The following is a 24,670-nucleotide window of genomic DNA, read 5'->3' as shown; positions in this document are numbered from 1 at the left end:
TTTACCAAAATGAATAATTATTTCTTACTTGCATTCTTTCTCCTTTCACTAATGCGCCGAACTAGGATCAAGGGGTCCCTTAGAGATTAAACAATGATACTTCAGGGTTTTTTATTTAATGCCTTACTTGTATCATAACATCAGCAAGTTTTGTACATTACTGCAACCCTTTAGCTATTTCGCTTATTTTGCATGTGAAGTCCAGTGTACAGTGCCACTGAAGTACTATTAGGAAGATTTATAGAGGTCAAGTCCAAACAAGTCAACAATGCGTGTGGATGGGAAGAAGCAGAGTAGATGGTTGCTATGTCTGTCATCCCTTTCCAGGGAGACCAAGCACTCACCTAGCAATTCTAGATTTTGTGTCATCTTCGGTTTCACTTTTTTAAAGGGAGAGAGAGACTAGATTACCCTCAACAATGTTGGGGTTTTAGTTTTTGCTCACTAGACTGCTATAGAATGTTGGCTATGATGGTCAGAGAAATGCCACATACATTTTTTAAAAAGTGCAGTAAGTTTTTACTATCTGTATCTCTACAGTGCCTACCACAATGAAACCCAACAATAAAAATAAAAATGTATTCATTTTGGGGAAAATCAGAGTGTCCTTCTAATTACTGCCCTGAGAGGAACAGCCATTCAATTAGTAAGTGAAATTAAACGCCACTGTTAGCAGCCACCATACTAGAAGTTGATAGGATGCAACAGAATTAAGAGAAAAATCCCACACATTGCATTCAAATCACCATTCTTAATGCTTAGAAATGTACTGAAGTAAAATTTAAAACTAATCAGAACTTTTAACCTCACCAATTAGTCATTATTTTCATTTCCCACAGTAATGCACACAGTTAAAATTGCTCAAAGCTGTCATTGTTTCAGCCCCTCCATATCATAAAAAGACAAGATGGTAGTATAATTACTAATTATCTATCAATATGAGTCACAGTTCTGTTGAAGGGTAGAGAAAGCCAAAGAGACTACCAACCTCATACCATAAAAAGTAACAAGATAGCGTTGGAGGAAAAATGGGTTTGAGCTTAAAAATAAATCCTGAAAGTGGAAGCACAGTTAAAATTTACCTTGAGGGGACAGAGAAATAGGACTGGTGGTGAAGTTAACTAACCTTTTATTTATCCAGTCATCTGAAGCAGACAAAAGAAAGAGCAAGCTTCTTCAAACAGACAAAGCCAAAGTAGATGCATTGCAAGAGGCACTATAATAAATTTAAGAAAAGCCTGAAGTTAAAAAAGGAAAAAATGAGGCCCTATGAATCCAGTTCACCCTCTCCCCTACCCACTACATTGCAGATTTGAAGTAGGAGTGGGTAATTCACACTTACACTGTTCACTGAGCTATTGCATAGCTTCTAGCAAGTCACAAGTACTGTGAACACTTACTTTAATCTTTTCCATATTGAGCAAACATTTTTTAAAAGGACAGCATGAATAGAATATATTTTAAGCATTTGCTGGCATTTTTCTACAGCAGTGTCCTAGCTTTGTTTCTGTATTAAATTATCAGTTTGTCCCTCAGTATCATATGAAGTATGCAAATTTAGTGCTAGTTAATATTTTATCTACACCTCTCATCTCTCCTATATAAAAGGATACGTGTTTCCTTAGATCTGACATTTACTTCAGTCCGACATAACCATCCCTGTAAATTATTGTTAATACTAGATCAGGAATTTATGAAGGAAGGTGATCAAATTTGGTATATCGTTTAGTTTCCTGCAGTACCGATATTTTTAATTTCCTTTTGCATCGTTGTTCCAATATCTGAGTCTTAGACATTGGGGGGGGGGGGGGGGGGGGGGGGGGGGGAGGAGGGGGGGGAGGGGGGGGGGGGGGGGGGGGGGGGGGGGGGGAGAGAGAGAGAGAGAGAGAGAGAGAGAGAGTGTGAGTGTGTGAGTGTGTGTGTGTGTGTGTGTGTGTGTGTGAAGAATTAACAAACAAGTCCAACCTATCATGCTTGCCAGTGTAATCTTTCAAAGGGCAAGTGAAAACAGGCATGAATGTCGTGCCTTAGCCCTGGTGAGTTATGAACACTGTTTTTGTACAAAGCTAACGGCACTTCCTCCTGCATTCTCCTCAAAAGTTCCAGGTTTTCCGTCTCTGTGGTACAGTGATTGCAATTCACTCATGCAAACTTAAAGCCTACAGCTTATTGCAAAGCCATGGTGTACTGCACATTTGGTTGGAATAAACTTGTGGTGTTAACTAGTATTTCCTTAGGTTTCATATTTTAGGTATATTTTCCTCCTAACCTTCAACCCTTTTACCTGCAAAAGGAAGTATTCATGCACTCAGATATACAGAAATTGACATTACCAACAAAGAGATGGTGATAGTGAGTAAAACTTCAATATAACCAAAAATTCCTAGCTATGCACTTGAGCAATACCTCATAAAAATCTTAGTCTGTGCTCCGTCCTCTTAAATAAAAACAACAGTATGAGAGATACAGAAAGTCTAGTTGGTAAGGGTAAGAAAACACAAAAATGCATATGTATCTACAAAGAGCTTATCAAGATAGTATAACCTTGAATTCTGTAAATTCTATTTTCAATTAAGTATTCCACACAATAACTCAAAACTTGAGAAATTCAGTATATGTAAAGATGCAATAAATATTATAAACGGCATATTTAAGGGATTTGTTTATTTTTGGTTTACAAACAAAGGCACCCGATGTTTCTATTGATGTCTTATAAAAGCTTACAGATTTAACATTTCTTTTAGAGTATCTGTTCCTATGGCAGAAAATCCCATGATAGGAAAAAGCACTTTTCCCTTGGTCCCATATTTTAAATACCGGTATACCCGTTTAATGACCATCCGTTTTCAGACTGCTCTTCCTCCTACTTAACATGTCAGATTTCACTGTTATTTAGTGAGTTACAGGACACATTAACCTTACGGTATCAAAATATAGATCCAGTATGTTCTCATTAATATTTATAGTTCTGGAAACCAAAAACAGCAAACATTAATACGAAAAAAAAAGCAAAAATATAGTGTCCTGTATGGAAAAAAGTGCCTTCAGATACAATTTTAATGGCGGATTCATGTGGAATGACAGAATAAATGTACTTAATGTGATAAGTCACTATCATGAATTAAACAGGATGACTGATGAATTTGTGTATGAAACAAAAATAGTAATCCACAGCTAACCATAGTCTCAATTATAAAGAAAAGCCTGGGGTTTTTAAATGGTTCAGTTTACATGGAAAAGATTAGAGATTCTTATGCTCAAAATGATGCAATTACTTCACTCATTTATTCATTCAATAGCAGAGATTCCTTTAAAGAGTGCTATGGACAAGAGAAATCAACTCAGTGGCTTCATAGTTCTCAGTTGCTCAGTTTAAAGGAATTATCATTAAAGGAACTATGTAAAAAACAAGTTATGGTTACAGAGAGAAAAAGTTGTTTAACTATTAATTTCACAATCTTGATATATTTGGGCCTCTTTCCAAGTTCACCCACCTACCAAGAACGGAAAAGGTGGGTCATTAGATTCCAGGCACTTTCTGCAGAAAATCTACATTTCATTAACAGTATATTTTCAAGTCCAATAACAGAAGATGCACAGGGAGGCAGCTATGACAAATACATTAGGAATATTACAGTTAAGTGTAACACTTCGAATCACAAAAGCCACAATTTATTGTAGTTTCAACCATTGTCGGAGGTCTCTCACACTTCATGGCGTGGTCCTAAACCATTATAGTTTTGTATCACTGTAAAGAATATACACACAAGTATCTTTAAAAGGAGGTAAGATTTTAAGTACTTACTACAGAGTATTTAGCTTCAACAAAGGAAGCTGTTCTCTTTCCAAAATTAGATATACACCCACGTGAAATAAAGTGTTTTCCTTTCAAGTTAGCTTTTCATAAGAACAGCAAAATAAGCTCATTGCACACTTACTTCAAATGGGAAAAGAAAACAAATATGTATATATGTTTTATGTAATTTTTGTATGATTAATTCAAAATTTACCTTTCCAGGCATATTCAAAAACACATACTGGATTTAAGTACAGCACAAACTGATCATTTTAATGAGAACATACCATGTAGGTGTGCAGGTCAGTGTGTCAAATAAAAGCAATGTTAAAAATGTTTTAAAATAGAATTGTAGGCAATTGAGATATAAAGGGAAATTCATTAAGTGTTACATTAAAATAGAATTCAGCTGTTTCTTGCAGTTATTCAATACATATTTCTCCTGCTAAAACAAAATAGACATGCAGAAAAATAGATTTCTTCAATTTTAGCCAAGAGTTTGCTACTAAATATTGTAAACTTATAAAATTCTTAATTTATTTAAGATGTGTAGGATTCCTCTTCTCCCTACCTCCTCAGTGAAATGCAGGTTTGTGTTGGATCATTTTTAATGTGTTTTTTGCAAGTACGTTAACTTCAATCCTTCACGTAGTAAGAGAATTTTGTTGAGATTATGATTATGGGAGATAGCATACCTTGCTAAACCATTTTTATATGACGGAGAACATACAATTTGTCTTAGCCAACCAGAACTTAAATATTCTATGAATAATATAAATAGTAGCAAATAAAACAGAAATTCCTCTGGAAGAGGTTATTCTTGAACTAGGTGTGTAATTATTGTCTCTGTGTTCCTGATCTAGCCATCATCTAGGGTGAAGAAATTCAACAGCTTGCATCTCTGTTCTTTTCACGGTTATTGTTCCTTTCCTTTTATTTCTTTTTTCAATAAAAGGATTGATTCTGCTTTCAGACATGCAAATGGTTCTCACTGACTTTAATGGGAGTTTCATGACCATATATAAGGGCAGAATTAATCAGTGTGTGCATTTTGAAGACTAGATCAGACAACTAGCCTTTCAATTAAGAGAGATGCATTTCTTTTAATGAAGGAGTCTTCATCATATCCTTACAATCTTTGAGGAAGGAAGTGAGGGAAAGGTGATAAAAGTCAAGAACAGAACAACATAAGGAGCTATCAGTAATTTACAAAGATCCACAGTCACTCATATGGGCTTGTAAGGGGACAAAACTCACTAATCTAGGAGAATCTCAAATAAATAGGTCTACAAACTGAGTCAATATTTTGTTCCTCTTACTGAATGTGCCTATTTACAGTAAAAATTAAAATCAGAAGTTAATTGTTAAGGCAGATTTCAATCAAATGCATTCCAGAATTGCACAGTTATATTGGCCAATAATCCAAATGTTTCTGCCTAGGCCAAAGAGTTAAACTTGCCGTGGATAAATTTTTGGTTTGTAATGCTAACACATTTGTCTAATACCAATTTGATCCAGTATTCAACTGTTTTATTCTCTAAGTTTTCATGGAATACACAATTAAACATTACATATACTTTACTGTATATTTCACACTCCAGGTCTAAGATGATTTCATGTTTTTACAAAAGATGAGATGACTAAGTACATTTTACAGGCTTTGTGCAGTTAGACCACCATATGCATAGATGTCCTAATGCTAAATTTCTTCTCTTCAGTATCTCATAGTACTGGATGCTCTAAAGTAGGAGAGGAACTTGTAACACAGACTAACCACGAAGTACCAGATGTTTCTCGCCATTTGTGATCTTGCAATAAAGATACGCCAGATCAGGATTACAAGGACTGTATTGAAGCCATAACGTATGTTCCTTAACCTGGGAAAGAATTAAAGAAATATAAAAACTAAGTGTTGAGAAAACACTGAGCTGAGCACATGAAAGATGCTATAGAAGTGCAACCTCTAATTTATTATGGAATTTAAGGCATTCCACGCTTCTCACACCCCAAGTTGCACTGTGGGCCAAATTAACTGAACGAAGGGGCAGCAGCTCATCTGCAGTCATCCCAGAGGGCTGGGACTAGACAATCATTGAGAAAGGGGCTTGGCAGGAATGGAGAGGAAAGCCACATAACTGGGTTAGTAACTGTACTACAGAATAAACAGAAATATAATATGCCAACAGTAAAGGGTATTTATCAAGCAAATTCAAGGCCAAAACATGGTCGTTTTCCCATGTATTTTTTAGAATGGACACTAATCCTTAGTTTCCAGAACATGCACCATTCATTTCTTTAACAGGTTTAGCATACACAGTACTGACTGACTGTGGCTGACAAAAAAAAAAAACCAGTAGGTTTTTCAGCTATGGGAACCCTAGAACTCACCTACAACTTTAGACTTACTCCTTTCGAAGATGGAATCTCAACAGACCATTTTAAACGCTTAAAAATATTTAATTTTCTTTGTAATACATCTCTGAAGGTAGGTAGTCTTCAGAGGTGTGAATCCAAGATGGTGGCCCTAAACCATGTAACAGGACTTTGTAGCTTCTCTAATCTGCTGTCATTCGGTTTTTGCTCTTTTTTTATTTAAAATAAGCACAATTAGTATGAGTATTGCAGACATAGCTCAAAAAACAAAATGCAGTCAAATAGCAGACACAATAGAACTACTTCACTCTCTAGATCGGCTGAATCATTTGCCTGTTTGCAGCCTCTTTAAAAAAAAAATAGTTATAACACTATTTGTATCATGTAAAAAGTGTTCTCTTGCTCCCTGACTGGAGAGAGATCTGTTCTTAAGGTAGACATATGTAATTAAATTGATTTTCCTCTTTACAAAGCTAGATAAACTGTTTGGTGAATTTTAAAACTACTCTGTTGGCCAAACAGATCCTTCTTCACACCAAACAAAAACAAAAAAAGACATTGTGACTATTACAACTTCTAAGCACTGTAAAAGTTGCACTGAAATCTACATATCAAGAAGACTAAGTTTATGAATTTCCAGAGCACATATCACTAACATCTGGACAAAAATATTTAAATGTTCTCATAATCAGCTGTGTAGGATTTACATATAAAAGTAGTGGGGATTACAATACAACCTTATACATGAAGATACTATGGGACCTCTATAGTAACACAGAAGAAAAGTTACTGACAAAGGAAGCCATTCAGTTTGTGATAAACAAGTGTTGCTCAGTATCTCAATGTGAGATGCTGAAGACGGTCAAAGCTGCCTTAATGCAAGTGATTTAGTGGCTTTTTGTTTATTTTCACGTAGTGTCCAATTCATCTAAGCGCCATAACTGTAGCTACTATATTACTGTGCTTCCAGACACTAGATGACACCAAGTTCTCTTCTCACTCTTCCTTAGTAACTGGTGGCAGAACTGCTCAATAGACAAAGCTCTGGTGATCTTTAACTGGCTCTTCTGCTGTGCAGCTCAGTCTTTTCTTTACCTTACTAGAGACAAGACATAGTAGCACATTGCTCCTCCCATTCTCTGCCAGAATGGCCAGAAAGGGTAAAAATGGTTTTACTGATTACAACCTGTGTAGAACTGGTATGTTCTGCATGCAGATTGGTCAGACCACTCAGAAATAAAGTAGGCCAACCTCTTTCATTCACTAAGTCCTAACAATTTCACATATTGAAAGGGGTAGAATTCATTGACTACCGAATTTGGACAGTAACCCAGTTGGCACTGTGGAAGCAGATGGAAGGAAGGATCCCAGCCAAAGCTCAGGTACCCAGGAAACAGAAATGAAATTGCTTTGCATGCCATTTTTTCCAAAGCTGGTATTTGCCCACCTACTGCAGTGCAGTTACTGTTTCATGTCATAGCCAAATGTCTCTCTCTCCATGACACTAAATCCAGGTCATTCTCTTACTCCCACACTGCCAAAGCCTATCCATTCTCCATCCAGGGAAACAGTTCTATGAAGTAGTAGTTTATCTGAAGGGCCAATCCTCTGCTAAGCCCCCACATCGGTCCTAGATTCAAGAAGTAGATTCCTTCAAACTCTAGGCAGCTGTATATGCCTAACCTGGTGTTCAGTCCGGACTGGGAGCCTGACCTGAGAAAAAGGACACTCCAGAGCCCAAACCTCTTTCAGCTCAGAAAGGAAGTTTAATATAGAAAAGTCTACCTCTGACTGAAGCATTCCTAATACTAAACTGGACAGAACAGTTCTCATGCCATTGCCCATTGCATGGGGGGCGATGTCAGGGGGGTGAGGAGGGAGAGCAGAGGAGCTACAACAGAAGGACTCAGCAGACAGCAGAACCAGTTCAGAGAGCAGCTCCTCTATTCCGAAGTGAGGGAATACAAGACAGACCCTTTCATTTCCACACAGAACCAGTCTTCCAAAGCATTACAACGAACTCTGATAAGAATGGATTGATCACTTTGTCAGTCAGAGGGGGAATAGATTACTCCATTAGAATTATATTAATAAAGCATGATTAAGCCATAGGACAAGAAGGGACAGCGGTAGACAAGGAAAGAAAAAATATGCAGAAGGGTAATATATGAAGAAATAACTGAAATGCAAACCTACTTCTTCAGGTGTTTCCTAGCTGCAGGGAGACCAGACATTTCCTCATTCAATACATATTTCTTAGTTCCCATACAGTAGTTCTCCATGTATTCTGCCCAGTGTAACTGTCGAACATCAAAATTAAACACCTACATAAAAAGAGAACCTAATGGTTAAAACTTAAGAAAAAAATCATTACATTAACTTTACACTTCAGTCTCATAACGCAAGAACAAAAACTGACATGTCACGGTCAGATATCTCCATCACAAAATGATTGCAAGGAAATAATTGTGTCCTGTGCTTTCCCAAAAAAACCCAAAGTCCAAAGATCTAGATTTTATTTTCTGGCTCTACCACAGGCTTAATGTGTGACCTTCAGCAAGACCGCTAATGACTCAGTGACTCATTTTTCCCATCTGGAAAATTTCTTAGAAGTGTGTTGCTTTGCTAGTTTGCTTGGTCTTACGGGGTTTGTGGGTATGTCTATATTGCAATTAAAAACCCATGGCTGGCCCATGCCAGCTGACTTGGGCTCACGGGGCTCAAGCTAACAGGTTGTTTAACTGTGATGCAGGCGTTCAGGCTGCAGCCTGGGCTCTAGGACCCTGCACATCTACACCACTGTGAGCCGGAGTGTAGACAAACTGTCTAAGGAGGCCTAGGCATTTATACTATTGTTTTCCATTGTGATGTGTTCAAATTGATGGCATTTACGTTATTCTTTAGTATTATTTAACGCCGCAATAGATTGAATAGTCTAAGATTTTGTTATTTTAGTCCTTCAGCCATTTTCTATTCACCTATGCAGTTCTTTTAAAACACTTGACTTGCAGAACTTTACATTCTGTATGTATTCTATGTGGTTACCACCTAGGAGTTTCTTCATCACTCTGGTAGCTTTAGGAACTTAATTTTTCAGTGTGGATTTCTGGATTCCCTAATATCAAAACAGTCTGTGATGGCAGTCATGGCAAGTCCCATAAAACACTACAATTTTCTAGAGGTTTTAACCTTACAATTGCTACAGATTTCCGATAACAGAACTAGAGATCATGACAAGGGCAAAAGTCAAGTAAACAGTTCTGTAAGCTGGAAAAATGTCCTTGGTAATTTATCCAGATTCATAAAGTTGATATTACATATGCTAACTCCTTAGCATCCATGCTGCCAATTCACAAAATAAGCAGCTTCACCGTTCACTTGGATCACTGGAAAATATCAGGAAAAATAAACCCTCTAGAACTGAGGAGACAGTCTCCTCTCTCCTCCTCCCAACAATTTATCTTAACTCAATATTCAAAATATTGAGAAGATGAACATACATTTCAAGACATGCCTATAAAATGCACATGTACTGTCAAACAATCTAGAAATAAAACTTTCTAGTGCAATATGAATTATGCTTGAAAGCTCTCAAAATTAGAAGTTATGATTTAAAATGTTTAAGATATTATATTTTCATTTCACATCAAGAAAGAAAGTCCATTATTTAACTTTCAATTTGTTCAAAAATTACTTTGGGCACATTCTTCACTTTTAGGAAACTTCTCTGTAGGCAAAGGCTATTTGGTGGCTTTGCAACAATCCAAAGTATATTCCTATTCCCCTTGAAGGTCAGAACAAGAGACTAGCAGTCCAGAATTGCTTAGTTAAGGAAGATGATCTGGGATTAAGTTTGAACACACAGATACCAACTGGCTGTTCTGTTTGATCAAAAAGTATAAAGTGCAGTGTGTCCACTCTCCCATTAAAACCTGCACAGCCTTCAAACTTAAAATCAAACCACCACCACATCTCTAGTTTAATGGAAGAGAAGTAGCTGCACTAGGTTTTGCTAGTTATTTCAGACATTTTACCCAGAGTTTTGGGATGATTTTAACTTTTAATAGGTTTTGGGAACATGATTCTTTATCATTTGCTTTGTCTAGGTTACTTTCATTTAGTGTCACTCAATAATATTCACAGGATATTTTATATAACATCAATGTTAATCAATGTAATACTGTTTTTATTTTACATTGCTTTACCCATTGCATGTTTATCTTGCTCTTTACTAATTGTTTTAATTAACTTTCAGGTTTTGCACCTCACCATTCATTTATGATTGCATACACATGCTCTAGTCCACCTTCATCCAGAATGAGCATGCATGCACACACATCCCATCAAAGGAGGAAGGAAGGAATAGAAGAACAGAGTGCTCGATTTTTAGTTGAAAAAAGAAATGGGGAAGGAAATCATCAGTTCAAAGCCTCCAAAAATAAAACATTTTTGACCAATGAAAGTGCTTCCATCTAGTGTGTGTATGTGTATGTGTATGTGTATGTGTATATGTTTTAGTTGTGCTGATGCCTAGGTACTATGGATATGAACCTATAAGATTCTGAGGACCAGTATCTTCTGAGGACTTTCAATGGGCTTGTTCAAATGGGATGGTCTTCTAGTGAAGAACTGTATTAGCATCCACAATGCTGGCCACAACTGACCAGGACAAACAGGTTTTAAGAATCATGTCTGCTAACTCAGCTCTTCATAATACCATTTAAACATGATGAAATCATCTAGTAAAGACCAGCCCAAGGGGAGTTGTAGGTGCTCAGCACCAACCAGTATAAAATAATGCTACTTCTGTTCATGATAAATGAGGCTTAGTTACCATTTAATAAAAAAGTGTTTGGAGTTCCTCAGATAATTTGCACTCTTTATAGTGTGTTTATTATAATTACGTTTTCCCCCTCTCCGTCTTAGATGCGCTTTTTCAGAGTGAATCTTACCAAGTTTACAAAGTGCTAGATTACGTACTTAAGATACATGTACTCCACAAATGTATCCTTGCTGTAGAAGACAGTCAATAGGTAAAAGAACCATATATTCCTGCTTTAGCAACATCTTTCACACTATCTGAAGACCACTTGGTAACTCAGGAAGAAGACAAGAAATTTTGCATAATTTCCCCCCCCCCCCCCCCATCAGTGCTGAAGACTGGGTTAGGTTATGCCAAAACTTTACTTTTAGAGAAAGAACCAGTTGCTATGTTTGGCTTCTTCTGCTGCAGTCTGAGTGTATGTAATCACATTAGTGAGAATAAAAAGGCCCAGACACATACTAAACAAAAGACAAGTGTCAGAAGAGAGACAGAGCAATTAAAGTTATTTAGTTTTAACTGCACTTTCTGAATTTTGGTCCAAGAGCCTTATTACTGCTATATAAAAGCAGTCCTTGAAAGAGATCAACCCAGGGCTGATAAAAAAACTGGAGCTTGTTCTCTTTGTTCTTGGACTTATGTACTTTGTACGAAATGAGTAAACAAGCATATATCTGTGGTCTCAAAGATTGCTCTGAGATGCTTCTCAAACATTTTCTTGTTTTGGAAAAAGACTGGATTGTAATAGAAGAGTGACTCCTGATCTTTTTCCAGGCCCTGTCCCTAGAAGCAAGACTGCTTTAAATATTATTGTTGCTAGAAGATTTCAGCATGGTTTCCCCTAAATAATGTGGATGTGGATTTATTTTTTGTCTGAAAACTATATTAAAGCTCAGCTAAGGCATTCACCCACATCACTTATTTTAATATTCAAAACTGTTAGAAAATAGTTCTTAGACTCAAATTTAGTTTTTTTTATTTGTTTGGACTAGACTGAACAAGAAAGTATTGAGCCAAGTCATTTATTCAGGCCCTGGCAAAAGTCTGCAATCCCTGTGACACTTCATTGACAAACCTCTAGAAGGTGGCCCCTGCATTAAACTAATCCAAAAGGCATAACTTTACACTCCTATAGGCCAGATTCCACTATAAAAGCAAATTTTTCTTGGGCATCAGCATAAAAGGGAATTTGCCAATTGAGAGAAGTCCAGAGTGCTTATGAATTTTGCACTCCCCAATAGGTCCAACAGGTCCTCTAGTCAGGTTGTAGGATATAGGTCAGGTTGGGTAATAGCATTTAACCTCCTAAAGTCCACACACAACCTCAAGGTTTTTATCCTTTTTAGGTACCATCACAATAGGAGATGATGCCAAGAGGCTTTTTGATTTAGTAATCACCCCCATATCCAGCATGCTTTCCACTTCCTCCTGAATTTCCTTCTGCATGTCTCTGTTAGCATGATATGCTTTGCTAGGAGAAGGGCATAGCCCTGATTTTCAATGGAATGGACAATCTTGTCAGTTAAACCTGGCTGATTGGAAAATATCTGTCTGTGGTGCTTCAAAAGGGCTAATCTCCTGCTTCTGGATTGGGATCAAACTCTCACACATCTCAGTGCTCTCCAAAAGAATCTCTTCCTTACTCTCCCTGACCAAATCAATTGAAGGGGCAGTAAATGTTCCCTCATCAGCACAACAAATCATATTCACTAGCATTCTCCCTTTCATGGTAAGCTTTCAATCTATTGAAATGTATAGTTTGTACAACTCCCCTGCCATGGCACTTCCTTACATCATAAATGACCTTATTCACTCGATCATCTGAAAAGGTCCTTCCTAAAAATCCTGCATTTTGTTTTTCTTCACTGGAATCAACTCTAACACCAAATCTCCTAAGTCAAAAGATCTTTCTTCAGCATGCCTGTCATACCAAGAGGTCTCAAAAGGCTGACCCCTTTCAAGGTTCTGCTGCAAGAAAACCATCATAGCCTTTAAATTCTCTTTAAAAAGAGTGACTACTCCCCTACAGGCTGGCCTATCTCCTCTGTACTGCCCTCCCAAGAGCTTTGAATAAAATCTAGGGGTATCCCCGCATCTCCCATAAAGTAGATTAAAGGGGGCTTCTCGTGGAGGTGGAGTACACAAATCGATGGGAGAGCGCTCTCTTCACCAGACTCAATAACTCGACACTCGCTGCAACAATTGCAGCAGTGCTGATCTACCAGTAAGTGTAGACATGCCCTAAGTGTCCTGCAAATGGGCAATCATAGGTTAACTGCAGCAACTCTCCTCTGTATTTCTCAGGCACTATCACCTGTTCGCAAACCTCAACATAATGCCTCTTCTTCCCTCTGGGAGCCACTCTATATAATAAACATTCTAGAAACAAATCTACCCTTTCCTTCCCCAGTTCGGGTATTATTCTGAGCAGCAACACTCTCTTGATCCAGAGAAGGATCAGCTTGCTGTGCCTGCATAAATTCCTTCTGAATCTCATTTAAGTTCAGAGCAGATTCTGGCAAAGCGGTGGAATTTTCCCAATTTCTCCTCTGAAGACAAACTGGTACTCTCAGCAAAGGACTGAGGGTATTCCCCCAGCCTGCTCTGCTGCCCTCCCTGCTGTCCACGGACAAAGCAGATGAATTAGAGTCACACTCTTTCTGGCTGCAGGTTAGAACAGTAACCTGCTTAGACATGGCTAAAATGTATCACTTATTAAAATATGGTCAGGAAGCAAATTCCTGATGCCTACAATGACCTCACCTTTAAAATCCTCCTGTTCAAGGTAGATCTTAGCCAGAGACACGGGTACAGAGAACTCAGCCAAAACCAATATATTTAAACTCTTATCAGGGAGTTTATCTTCCTCCCTTACCAAAAACTTTCTTTAACCAAAGGACTTGGGACGCTGTGTCCCTCCAGCCCTTACAATCTATGCCATTTACTTTAGCATCCTTAATAAACTCTTCATTAGCTTCCCAAGATTCAGTCCTAATATAGTTCACTGGGCCATTCACCTCCTCTATTGCTGCCATGGGGCAATGATAGTGGCACTCACAGTGGGGGTTGTGGGTGTGGATTGTAGGGTGGATACCATACAGTTTCTCAAAATGTGGCCAGGTACTGCAATTGGGCCTGTTCCCCTGCACCGTCTGAGGAAGCAGGGCCCTTGGACCCCTGGTCAAAGCTTATGAGCAAAGCTCTCAATTCCTAATCTGAGGCTTTTAATGGGCTATTCCCCTATTTTTACATAACTTTCCAAGGCCTTTTGTGTCAAGACCATGATATGGACTGTGATTCACTAATTGTGACTAATCTTTAACCCTTAAAAACTCTCAAGTTTAAATTTAAACTTTTAACAGCACTGGCATTATGATCTAGCAGCCCAATTGACACTAATTGTTACACCGCCTGGAGTGACTCATGACTATGCGTGCCAACCTCAGGGTGAGTGTTAAAAAGCAGGGCAGACACCCCAAACTGGTGGTATGTTCTATAATTAGAATTCACCAACCCAGTAACAAATGTGACCTCTTAAAACACTATAACAGTCTTATCATGGCTTCACAGACAGTCCCCTTGGGCATTCCAGTCTATCTTGCTACCCAGACATGCTGGACTTAGTGACAGTTGGTTGCAATACACCACAGATCACAAAAGATTCAGGTGTCTCCCAGTCCCAACAGACAGTCATTTACTCCAGGTCAATTTGTATCTCAGACCTCACACCAAAGACAATGCTTGTAGCCAATCCTATAGTAAACTAACTATGGATTTGTTAACTAGGAAAAAGAAATGAGCGTGATATTTACAGGTTAAAGCAAACAAACATATACAGAAATGAGTTACAGTCTATGGTTCCAAATGCTGAGAGTTGTAGCAATCTGTCAGCACTGAATGTCTTTTAGGGCTAACCAATGCCAAGCAGCATGGGGATCTCTTGCTTTTGTTTAGGAATCTTTGTCCCCAGGGGCGGCTCTAAGTTTTTTGCCGCCCCAAACACAGCAGGCAGGTGGCTTTTGGTGGCGCACCTGCGGGCGGTCTGCTGGTCACGCGGATTCGGCGGCATGCCTGCGGGAGGTCCGCTGGTGCCGTGCCATCGGCATCCCCGCCGCCTAATTGCCGCTGAAGCTGCGGGACCAGCGGACCTCCTGCAGGCATGCCGCTAAAAGCCACCTGCCTGCCGCTCTCACAGTGACCGGCAGGCCGCCCCCCACGGTCCATCCTGTCTACAGGACAAGCACTTTACCTTAATCAATGCTTCTTCTATGGTTTGGTGAGCCACACAATTACAGAGGTTTACAATGCAAACACTCAATATAAGTTTATACCATGGGCTACAGAGATAAGTGAGATCAATACATGCAGCATCCTACAAGCATTTCATAAAGTCTAAACAAACAAAACACATGGGTACTGGATTTATAACAATCTTAACCATGCTAACACATAGGGGAACTAGATTGTTTTTCCATCAGGAATTTGTCAGTGTTTAGCTAAGGCCTCAAGTCCTGGCAAGAGCTGGTATCTGGTCTGCCAGCATCACAATAACCACGCATGGTCCTACTTCTCACAGACCACAGTATAGAGCCATTTTTTTACTATCAAAATGGGGGGAAGCTATTTTCATAAATTATTTCAGCAAGCATAGCTCCTTTCCCCTCATCTGAAAAGAGCATAGTTATTTAAAAAAAATTATCAAGTTATGCTGATGCCTAATATTTTAAAAACTGCTTTATCCATATTACACCTTACCACACTGGGGCAAAAAATTTATGATAGGTGTGTGTGTTTTCAAAGACCATTTCACCTACCTTATACCTGGTGTACACAAAAATCTTAGACAGTTATAGTTAAACTACCAGTTTTTGTTTGTTTTTGTTTTTTTTTTTAAATAGGTGGCCCAACTGGATCACAAAGAAGCATTACTTATTTTAATTAAACTTCCATTACCCAGTCTTAAGTAAATAGATTTACTTCTTTTAAATCCTTAAATGACTGATAAGAGGTGTATTACACAAAGATTACTTGCCTTTTTGTCTTCAGGGCTTAGTTGGTTCATTAGCATATTGACATTCTCAGTATTCCAAATCCAAGAATTGCTTGTAAAGTATTCTATTAACATCATGGCCTTGTGAAGACGGGTTATTGTTTTCATCATCCTATTGTCCAAGGAAAGGGTTTTACAGATTACAATAGCAAAAAACGTATCCAAAACCAACATACCCATACCGTCCAAACCACCAATCTCAACTTCCCTTTAACACAGTGCATTAATACCAGCACAGGAACTGTCAAATCACCCAGCACACCAAGCATGACTACCTGTAACAGATAAATAGACTATTCCTGCATATTTTATATTTTTATTTTTAAATGTACTGGAGATCCAATCTTTGCCAGCTGTTGCAATCTGAAATTTTGATTCAGCAACCTAAAATGGTTTTCTAATGGTTCTACCTTTCAGAGTATTTAGAAAAGAAATATAACAAAAGAAGACAGATATTAGAAGAGCATCTTCCTACTAGCTTTTCTTGCAATTCTAGGCAGATATATGTGGTGCTGGAATGTGCCATGTATCTGTCTCTTAAAACACTAACAGGTTGAAAAGACTTATTATTCATAATACAAATATCTATTCTTATGCATAATAATTTAACTTGATGAAAAGTATTTACAGCCAAATTCTATGGTGTGGCAGAGAGGGGGTAGGGGGAGAGGAGGAAAAGGAGGAACGTGTATGCAAAGAAGGTATAAAAGATCATATTTGCACTCCCCTAAGCCTAGTGGCAGCTCGAGTTCAGGGGAACTGGCCAAGCTAGAGCAGCCCTATTATGGCTAGAAACAGCCTCAAGTAGCAGAGGATTGACATAGCAAATGCATGACCTGGCCCTGCTGCCAGTCCTTGCCTCTACTTTGCTGGCCACAGAGTGGGGAGTGGTTCAAGGGTCTCTATGCCATGGAGGGTCCCCCTTGCAGAGGGACAATCCATTCCTAGCTGGCAATGCCTACAGAGCAGTGCAAAGCAGCCACTCCGGAGGATCTAGCCCCAAATATGCAGAAATATTCTAGCATCCTTTATTGCCCAACTTAAGCCACTTTGTAAAATATCAGAGGGGTAGCCGTGTTAGTCTGGATCTGTAAAAAGCAACAGAGTCTCCTGTGGCACCTTTAAGACTAACAGATGTATTGGAGCATAAGCTTTCGTGGGTGAATACCCACTTCGTCAGACGCATGCGTATTCACCCACGAAAGCTTATGCTCCAATACATCTGTTAGTCTTAAAGGTGCCACAGGACTCTGTTGCTTTTTGTAAAATATAACATTTGGAGTACAGTGGGATTCAATTATAAGAATCAATCTGGGCAAATTCCTTGTTGACCAGAACAGCTGAACATGGATCCATGAAACAATGAGTTTTGCCCAGAATGGAAGTGTGCGTAACAAGCAAGTTCTCTGTCTTGCCAGGACAGCGAATTCTGCTTGGTATTGCAATGCCAAGGCTAGTCAGTCAAGTTATATATGGCTGCAAATGGCACTTATACAACCCAACATCCTTTACCTTACTGGCTCACAAAAGGATCCATTTCTTTCCTGCTTTTGCAGACTCCCAATAAATCATTTCCAGTCCGATCCTTATAACTGAATACACTGATCAGTGTAAACAAGGGGATGGAGCGGAACAAGAAACAAAACCCACCACCAATATGAAACTGCTTTTGGACCATAACATTTGCTTCAGATAGTTGAATGACCATTCACAGTGAGCAACAAAGATCACTTACAGGTAACTGTTCTTTGAGAGTTGCTTCTGAGCATTCACACTTATAGGTGGGATATGGCGCTCCTTGACGTTGAGTCAGGGAACCTCAACCAAAGCAGAGTCCATTGAACTATATGAATGCACCCCTTAGTGAGGTCAATGGCCAACATCAATGTATAAAGGAATTCAGCCATTACCCTCACCCTTCAGTTTTGGTTGAAAGCTATCAAACTGGCAATCCTGCTGCAGTGTGTGCCCCATCCTGTTCAGTGGTTTGTGGAACTGGTGGGGAAACCACTGAAGGTTAAGTGTTTTCATCTGCTGATGTCCCATTAATAGGGAGGTCATTGTCATCATCCTGTCTGAAGCTGAAGTTGCAATTCCAGTAAGGATAATGAAGCAGGTACTGGAACTGGTGGATTTATCAGCAAGGCTGGAGTTCAAGGTGAGGCTACTGGTTGCATAGGTGCCACTGCCAGTAGAAGTGAAAGTTGTGGTGGCAGAAGCAAAGTCACTGGGATTAGGTGCAGAGACCATGCTGATCCCATGTTTGTGCGGTGAGACAGTCTGACAAGCCATATCAAACTGAACTCGTAGGGCTCCCTAAGGCACCCCATAGGGAACCCCACCAACTGGAGGAACCCAGAGTTATTCAGATGAGGAGGTGTGGTGTGGAGATCCTGATAAAGTTCCTCTTCTGGCTCATTGTCAAAGGGAGTGGCCTCACCCAAACCAATCAAATAGTGCACGATGTCTGATTCTCAGTAAATGAATGAACAAGTAGAACTTGGCTTAATGCCTTAGGCTGCTCTGAGCATTCTAAGACTGCAAATGGAAAAGGGCTCTTCTTTCTTCAGACAAGAGATAAACTAAAATTAGACTAAGCTAAACTAAACAGGGAGTTAATATATGCTAAGCGGAGGTAGCAAGGTTCCTAATGCTCCTTGCTGCAGAAGAGAAGGAACTGAGGTAGATAGGGAATACCCTTCCTTATGTACATTAAGATGTCAGTAGTTTACATCACTAGGAGACACTAGTGCAGCTCCAGTGGACAAGGCTTTGGTAGAGATTCTGTAATTCAACTTCAGGGGGCACCATCCCCCACCCACAAGTGGGAATTCAGAGGAGAGACTCAAAGAACATCAAGTTCCACTGTGACAACATTAACAACCTGAAGTGTTCTTTAAAATACATATTTTAGATTGTTGCAAAGACAATTGTTAGACACATGTAAATAAACATAACATACACAAATGAGGCAATAGAACAATATGATCAGATAATACTGCATCACACTTTCTCCTAGCAACCATAAAATGGTCAGAGGTTTTCAATATATTTCTTTATCTTAAAGAACTAAATGCCAGCCATGGTTAATGAGGCACACAGAGAATGTGCCAATAATTTGTAGACTTTAGCCAGTGCTACTCATCCCATACTTTCATGAGCACAAAATTAAGTAAAAAAAAAATAGAGAATATATTAAATATGAACAAGGATTTTAAAACAAAAACAGTTGACTAAGCAATTCAAATATGTAAAATATCATCAAAAGTACAAGTTTCATTCAAAGTTCCCTTGCTTTATTAAAGTTTTGCACACACAAAAAAATAATCTAGAAAACATCTCCACGTTACAAATAGTTCTATGGAAAAATAAGAGCTGGTGCCTTCATTAAATCATAGCTCTGCTCTGATGTATAAGCCTTTGGATAATCTTTTATTGCTATTGCTCTCAACTCTTTGTGGGTGTTTGCATATGTAGTCTACGTACAGAATGAGTTACTGAGAGAAATCTGCCACCTTAAATAGGGCATAATTTTTGCAGTTTCTTCATATGAGGCATGGAATGAAAGTGCAGGAGAGAATTTGTAATAAAACAAACATTTATATCCCCCAAACAAAATAAGGACAGAAGATCTCAAGCAATTTCTTAAGGCCCTTATCTGGCTGCTTTTCTGCTAGATACTTAATTCACTACTTCTATATGTTCCATTAAGCAGACTACTGGTAGGTCCTTGGCCACAAAAAAATGCTGTGTAGTTCATCAAACACTTGCAATGTTATGAACATGACTGGAGAACATACCTGTAAAGTTTTAGTGTGCTGTGGAACATAGTCATATAGAATGGCATATATTCATGCCTAAAGACACAGCAAAGAGCTGCATCAAAGGAACCCATAGAAACCTCATAGAAAGGAAAGGCAGATATATGTGGTGCTGGAATGTGCCATGTATCTGTCTCTTATTTTCCTTCATGGGTGCTCAGTATCTGAGTAGTAGGGAATGGTGCAGCTGGGCAATATGCTATGTTCTATGCTATGTAAGGAACTGGGATTGCGTACAAGCTAAATATGCTATACTTCACTGGAACTCCAATAATTCCCTCTTACTGGCTTTTATACGATACAGAAGGTGTATGCATGCACAGATGGGATGGATGTCAAAAGGGAGACAGCTAAGACATCACTTCAGGTCAAAAACATGGGGATGGAGATTCAATACTCTGGTCACACTAAGGCTTGAGCACCACAGACACCTTTTAAAAGCCAAAAACACACACAAAAACCAAAGGAGACAAGTACCAGAGACATGTGATAACAAAGTTTTAAATGCAAAGCAGTAAGGCCAGGCCAGACCAGGCCACCTACAGTGGTGAAGTTGGAATACATCTTACAACCTTCCAGATCATAGACACTGTGCTCTCTCCTCTAAACCAGTTGGTATACAATAATGATTTCATCAGGACTCTTGTAACATTAGCTGTAATGATAATTGTTGTGCCATTTGACAGCATGTTCTAAGGTTCAGTTAGGAAGATAACACCAAGAGAACAGACCTGGAGGTGACTGAGGACAGACCTGAATAATCATAGCATTAGTTTCTTTGAAATTGTTTTTTTAAAGCGTCCAGTAAGCTTTTAAATTTCTCGTTAAATTATGTCCATTTTTGGCTAAAAATTCCAATACAAGTGTACAACATTTATGCATCAGTTGGAATCCTACATATCTTTCCAACAACTCTGCAGTCTTCACAGATGCATCAGGCTTGGAAGGGAAAGTTTTCATGCCCAATAGAAAAATACACCTCCATTTTCTGAGTAAATGTACCCTTCATTCACTCATGGTTTATAATACATCAACAACGTGCAGGGTGTTTTACAGGCAAGTTAAAAATAATCCCTACTCTAGATAACCTGGATTTGAAATAAGATCACATAAAATGATATTTTTACCCCGGCTACACAATTTATCACTTCATTTTTTATTACAACTACTTCAAACAACAGCTTTTGGATAGATCTCTAAATTCATGACTGCCGTATCTTCCATCTTTCTACAGGGATACTGAGAAGCTTTAATGAGTTAGTGTTTGTAAGTGCTTTGAAATCCTCAGATAAAAGGTGCTGAATTATTATTTGTAAGGCAGTAATGCCTAGAGGACAGGGCATTATTGTGCACTGTACAAACATACAAGTAAGGTAAGTGCAAAGCATTGTTAGTTTTTTTTTGTTTTGTTTTTGTTTCGTTTTTAAATACAAGTGGTCAGATTTCTTCACGCATAGCACATTCTGAGCTAAGGATATGCTGCCAGTAGCACTGCCAAGGATTATTATTATACCATTTATTAAAAAGCACAGCATTTGTATAATTATAAAAATCAGATCAGTCTCACATCAATTCCTATAAGAAAAGAAGAATTTAAGAACAGCCATATTGGGTCAGTCCATCAAGCCCAGTATCCTGTTTTCCAACAGTGACCAGTGCCAGGTGCCCCAGAGGGAATGAACAGAACAGGTCATCAAGTGATCCATCCCGTTGCCCATTCCCAGCTTCAGACAAAGAGGCTAGGGACACCATCCTTGCCCATCCTGGCTAATAGCCATTGATGGACCCATCCTCCATGAACTTACCTAGTTCTTTTTTGAACCCTGTCATAATCTTGGCCTTCACAACATCTTCTGGCAAGGAGTTCCACAGATTCACTGTGCATTGTGTGGAAAAAATACTTCCTTTTGTTTGTTTTAAACCTGCTGCCTATTAATTTCATTTGGTGACCCCTAGTTCTTGTGTTATGAGGAGTAAAACAACACTTCCTTATTTACTTTCTCACACCAGTCATGATTTTATAGACCTATAGATACAAGGCCTACAGTAATACGGTTTGCACAAAGTTTGGGGCAAGTGTTAAACCCCTCTACCATCCCTACTCCTTTCTGAAGTTTTTGTATGACACTGTAACCAAGGTTAACCTACCAGTTTTAAATTGCTTTAAATTTTTCTAACCTTTCCTCCAGATGCAGAAATTCTGATAAACAAAAAAAAAAAGACACCTCAAGAATAAAAATGTTTAAAGTGCTGACATGATTAAATGAAGCATGTCAGAAAACATGATTTGATCATGTAAAGCAAGACTAAGAATATGGAAAGAAAATTCTGTGAACACAAAGCTCCTGCTGTTACTTTGATGACCAGTTTGTAGGGAATGTCATACAACTTGTCTGAACTGTAGAAGTAACCTCAAAAAAGTTCTTCTACTTCTGTTAAGATTTCCCTTCTCCTTTGGCAGTATCATACATCAATTACATGACAAAGCATTGCGGAATAAAAATGATAGTGATTTCCCATGTATAGTATGTCATTATTTGCATATTAGATACCGCAGTTGAACACACACTTCTGAAAATCATTTTAAGTGTGTTAACACTCCAAGACACAGCATAGAATTAGCATGCAAAAGACAATGACAAACAAAACACTATTGTGAAGGAGTTACAGGGAGAACAATATTGATGTCAGTTTGACTGTACAGATTTCACCATGATTGGAAGACTCTGGGCTGCTCTAACTTGTGCCATCTAGTAATGAAAGCCAAAGGCTAGCCAAATGGAGTGGAAAGTTATTACATATATAGATCATCAATTACTATAAGAAATTATTATTTGTCCTCCAGTAGCATGTAGAGGCTAGAGCCCCACTGTGTTACGCCTTGTACAAACAAAAAAGAGATGGCTCTTGCCCCGAACATATAACCATCCAAGAAATGTTATTGCATGTTGATATGTGCAAAAGGGAGTGTTCTCTTCACCTTTTGCCGATATCTTTTATTGAGAAAATTCCACGGTCAAGCAGGTCTGGCATATGTTAAATAAATCTTAAAATATTCCTACTGGCCCATTAAGAGTCATTTTTTTTAAAATGTACTGATGACAAATATTTGTTTTTCCCCATAATAAGATCTAGATTCTGGGATAGTGAATGATTGTCATTTATTATATACACTATTTCAACTCTCCACTATGATGGCAATGTAGTTGGAAAATAAATATTTCCAAAAACAGGCTTGCCATATAAATGCAGCAGAGAAGTCTAGAGGATTGTACTGCTTTTGAAGTTTGGAACAATAGAAAGGAAGTAGTAGTTAGACCTCACTCTGTGTAATATAGTTTTTATTTATTATTTAGCTAAAAATTATACCATTTTCCCACTTCAAAAAAGTTAGCCCGATAAAGAAATTAAATATTATAAACTGAATGGAATGTTGAGACAATACAAGTAATTGTCCTGCATATAGGAAATGCAACTGCATCCACAACAAAATATAAAAATTGTGTGCCATGTTTGTGGAATTTCTCTCTCCACATTCAGTTTATAATAGCAATAACGACCTCAGAGCAGGACATTTCTTAGGGCTTAGTGACTGACTAGCGTTACCAGCCTGAGGCACAGCTCAAAGTCAACTCTTCCCAGACAGTCATTAATCCTCTCGGAATACCCAGCCAGTTGATTGTTATTGCTTATATTAGTAGATCTAAGGTAAAGCTCATGCGATTATCATCTCTACAAGCCTCCACCACCTTTTAGCACTGTCCTTCTTACCACGGTTTCTGACCTGTCAACCTGAGAACAACATCGTGCAATAATGCAGGTAGTATATGGCTGACCGTAGTCCAATACTGATGCAAAAGGGAGTTGGAACGGATATTAACATTGGGGCGCCTTAGTGCTTGTTCTAAAGGATTCATCTTGAAACTCATATTTAGGTAATACTCTGTAGGAAAAATAAGGATCAAAGTATTTTGAATATTTATTATTCCGAGAGAGCCTGTAGTTAGGTCTTGAATTCAAGTTATCCTGACATCACAATGATTATTCAGATCCCAGAACAAAATAAAATACCCAGATAATGTATTCTCATTACTGGCAGGGAGTGAAAAAGTCTTGAATTCAAGGATCTCCTCTTATTTAATGACGACCTTAATAAATAAGCAAAATCTGGAAAATAATTCAATATTAATATGCATTTTCATGTAAACATGGGTTTGTTTAAACGTCAGAGGAACAGGTAAGACAGAGCTAGTCACCATTACCTTGGGCTTCTTCCTGTAATCCTGAGGTAGATATCATACAGGAATGCTGGGGCCTTATGGCTTACAGCAATCCAGTAATGATATAAAAGGTGATTGGAGGTTAGATTTACATTGGGCCGTCTGAAGGCCTGTTCGAGAGGATTCCTCTTGAAAGTGGAAATTACATGGTATTCTGAGGAAGAAAAGTTGTGTAATAGGTTTGATAATAACCATGTAAAATTTAATGGTTTTCAAAGTACATTACAGTACAGTACTTACTCTTATTAATGTTACTTCAAATATAAAACTTTCCTAACATTTCTGCCACACACACACACCCCCCCCCCCATCAACTAAAACAAAATTATGAAACTGTTCAACTTGAATTGCTATTGGACTGTCACTCTTTGTCCCAAGAGGTACTCCATACACCCACAACTCTATTGTTTGTTTTTAATATTTTACTTCACTGTCGCTTCTCTCTTTCTGTTCCTACTTAAGGGGAAAAAAAACACTATTCAATCTTCTGGTTGTAAATAATTTAAATAAAATAGCTTTGCATGCTAT

The 24,670-nt window shown here is 38.4% G+C and overlaps 1 protein-coding gene across 5 annotated transcripts in view; it reads right to left on the bottom strand.

The window, feature by feature from the left end:
* Positions 1-2,644: 2,644 nt before the first annotated feature.
* FAR1 (fatty acyl-CoA reductase 1) overlaps positions 2,645-24,670 on the bottom strand; it is an 86,986-nt gene continuing 64,960 nt past the window's right edge. For 3 of the 5 annotated variants that reach the window (XM_024213528.2, XM_024213532.2, XM_024213530.3), the window contains exons 9-12: positions 24,125-24,296; positions 16,024-16,153; positions 8,366-8,493; positions 2,645-5,673 (exon numbers count right to left, since the gene is read on the bottom strand). In XM_024213528.2, the coding sequence (XP_024069296.1) occupies positions 5,511-5,673; positions 8,366-8,493; positions 16,024-16,153; positions 24,125-24,296 (593 nt within the window). In that variant the 3' untranslated portion in view covers positions 2,645-5,510. Of the gene's footprint in view, positions 5,674-8,365; positions 8,494-16,023; positions 16,154-23,633; positions 23,806-24,124; positions 24,297-24,670 lie in introns of all 5 variants that reach the window. The other 2 variants (XM_024213531.2, XM_024213533.2) reach the window with 1 other exon arrangement.

The sequence above is a fragment of the Terrapene carolina genome, unplaced genomic scaffold, assembly GCF_002925995.2.
Source record: "Terrapene carolina triunguis isolate 2854851 unplaced genomic scaffold, T_m_triunguis-2.0 Scaffold96, whole genome shotgun sequence".
NCBI lineage: Eukaryota > Metazoa > Chordata > Testudines > Emydidae > Terrapene > Terrapene triunguis.
The sequence above is the reverse complement of the archived record's forward strand: the minus strand, read 5'-3'. Positions and strand labels throughout refer to the sequence as shown.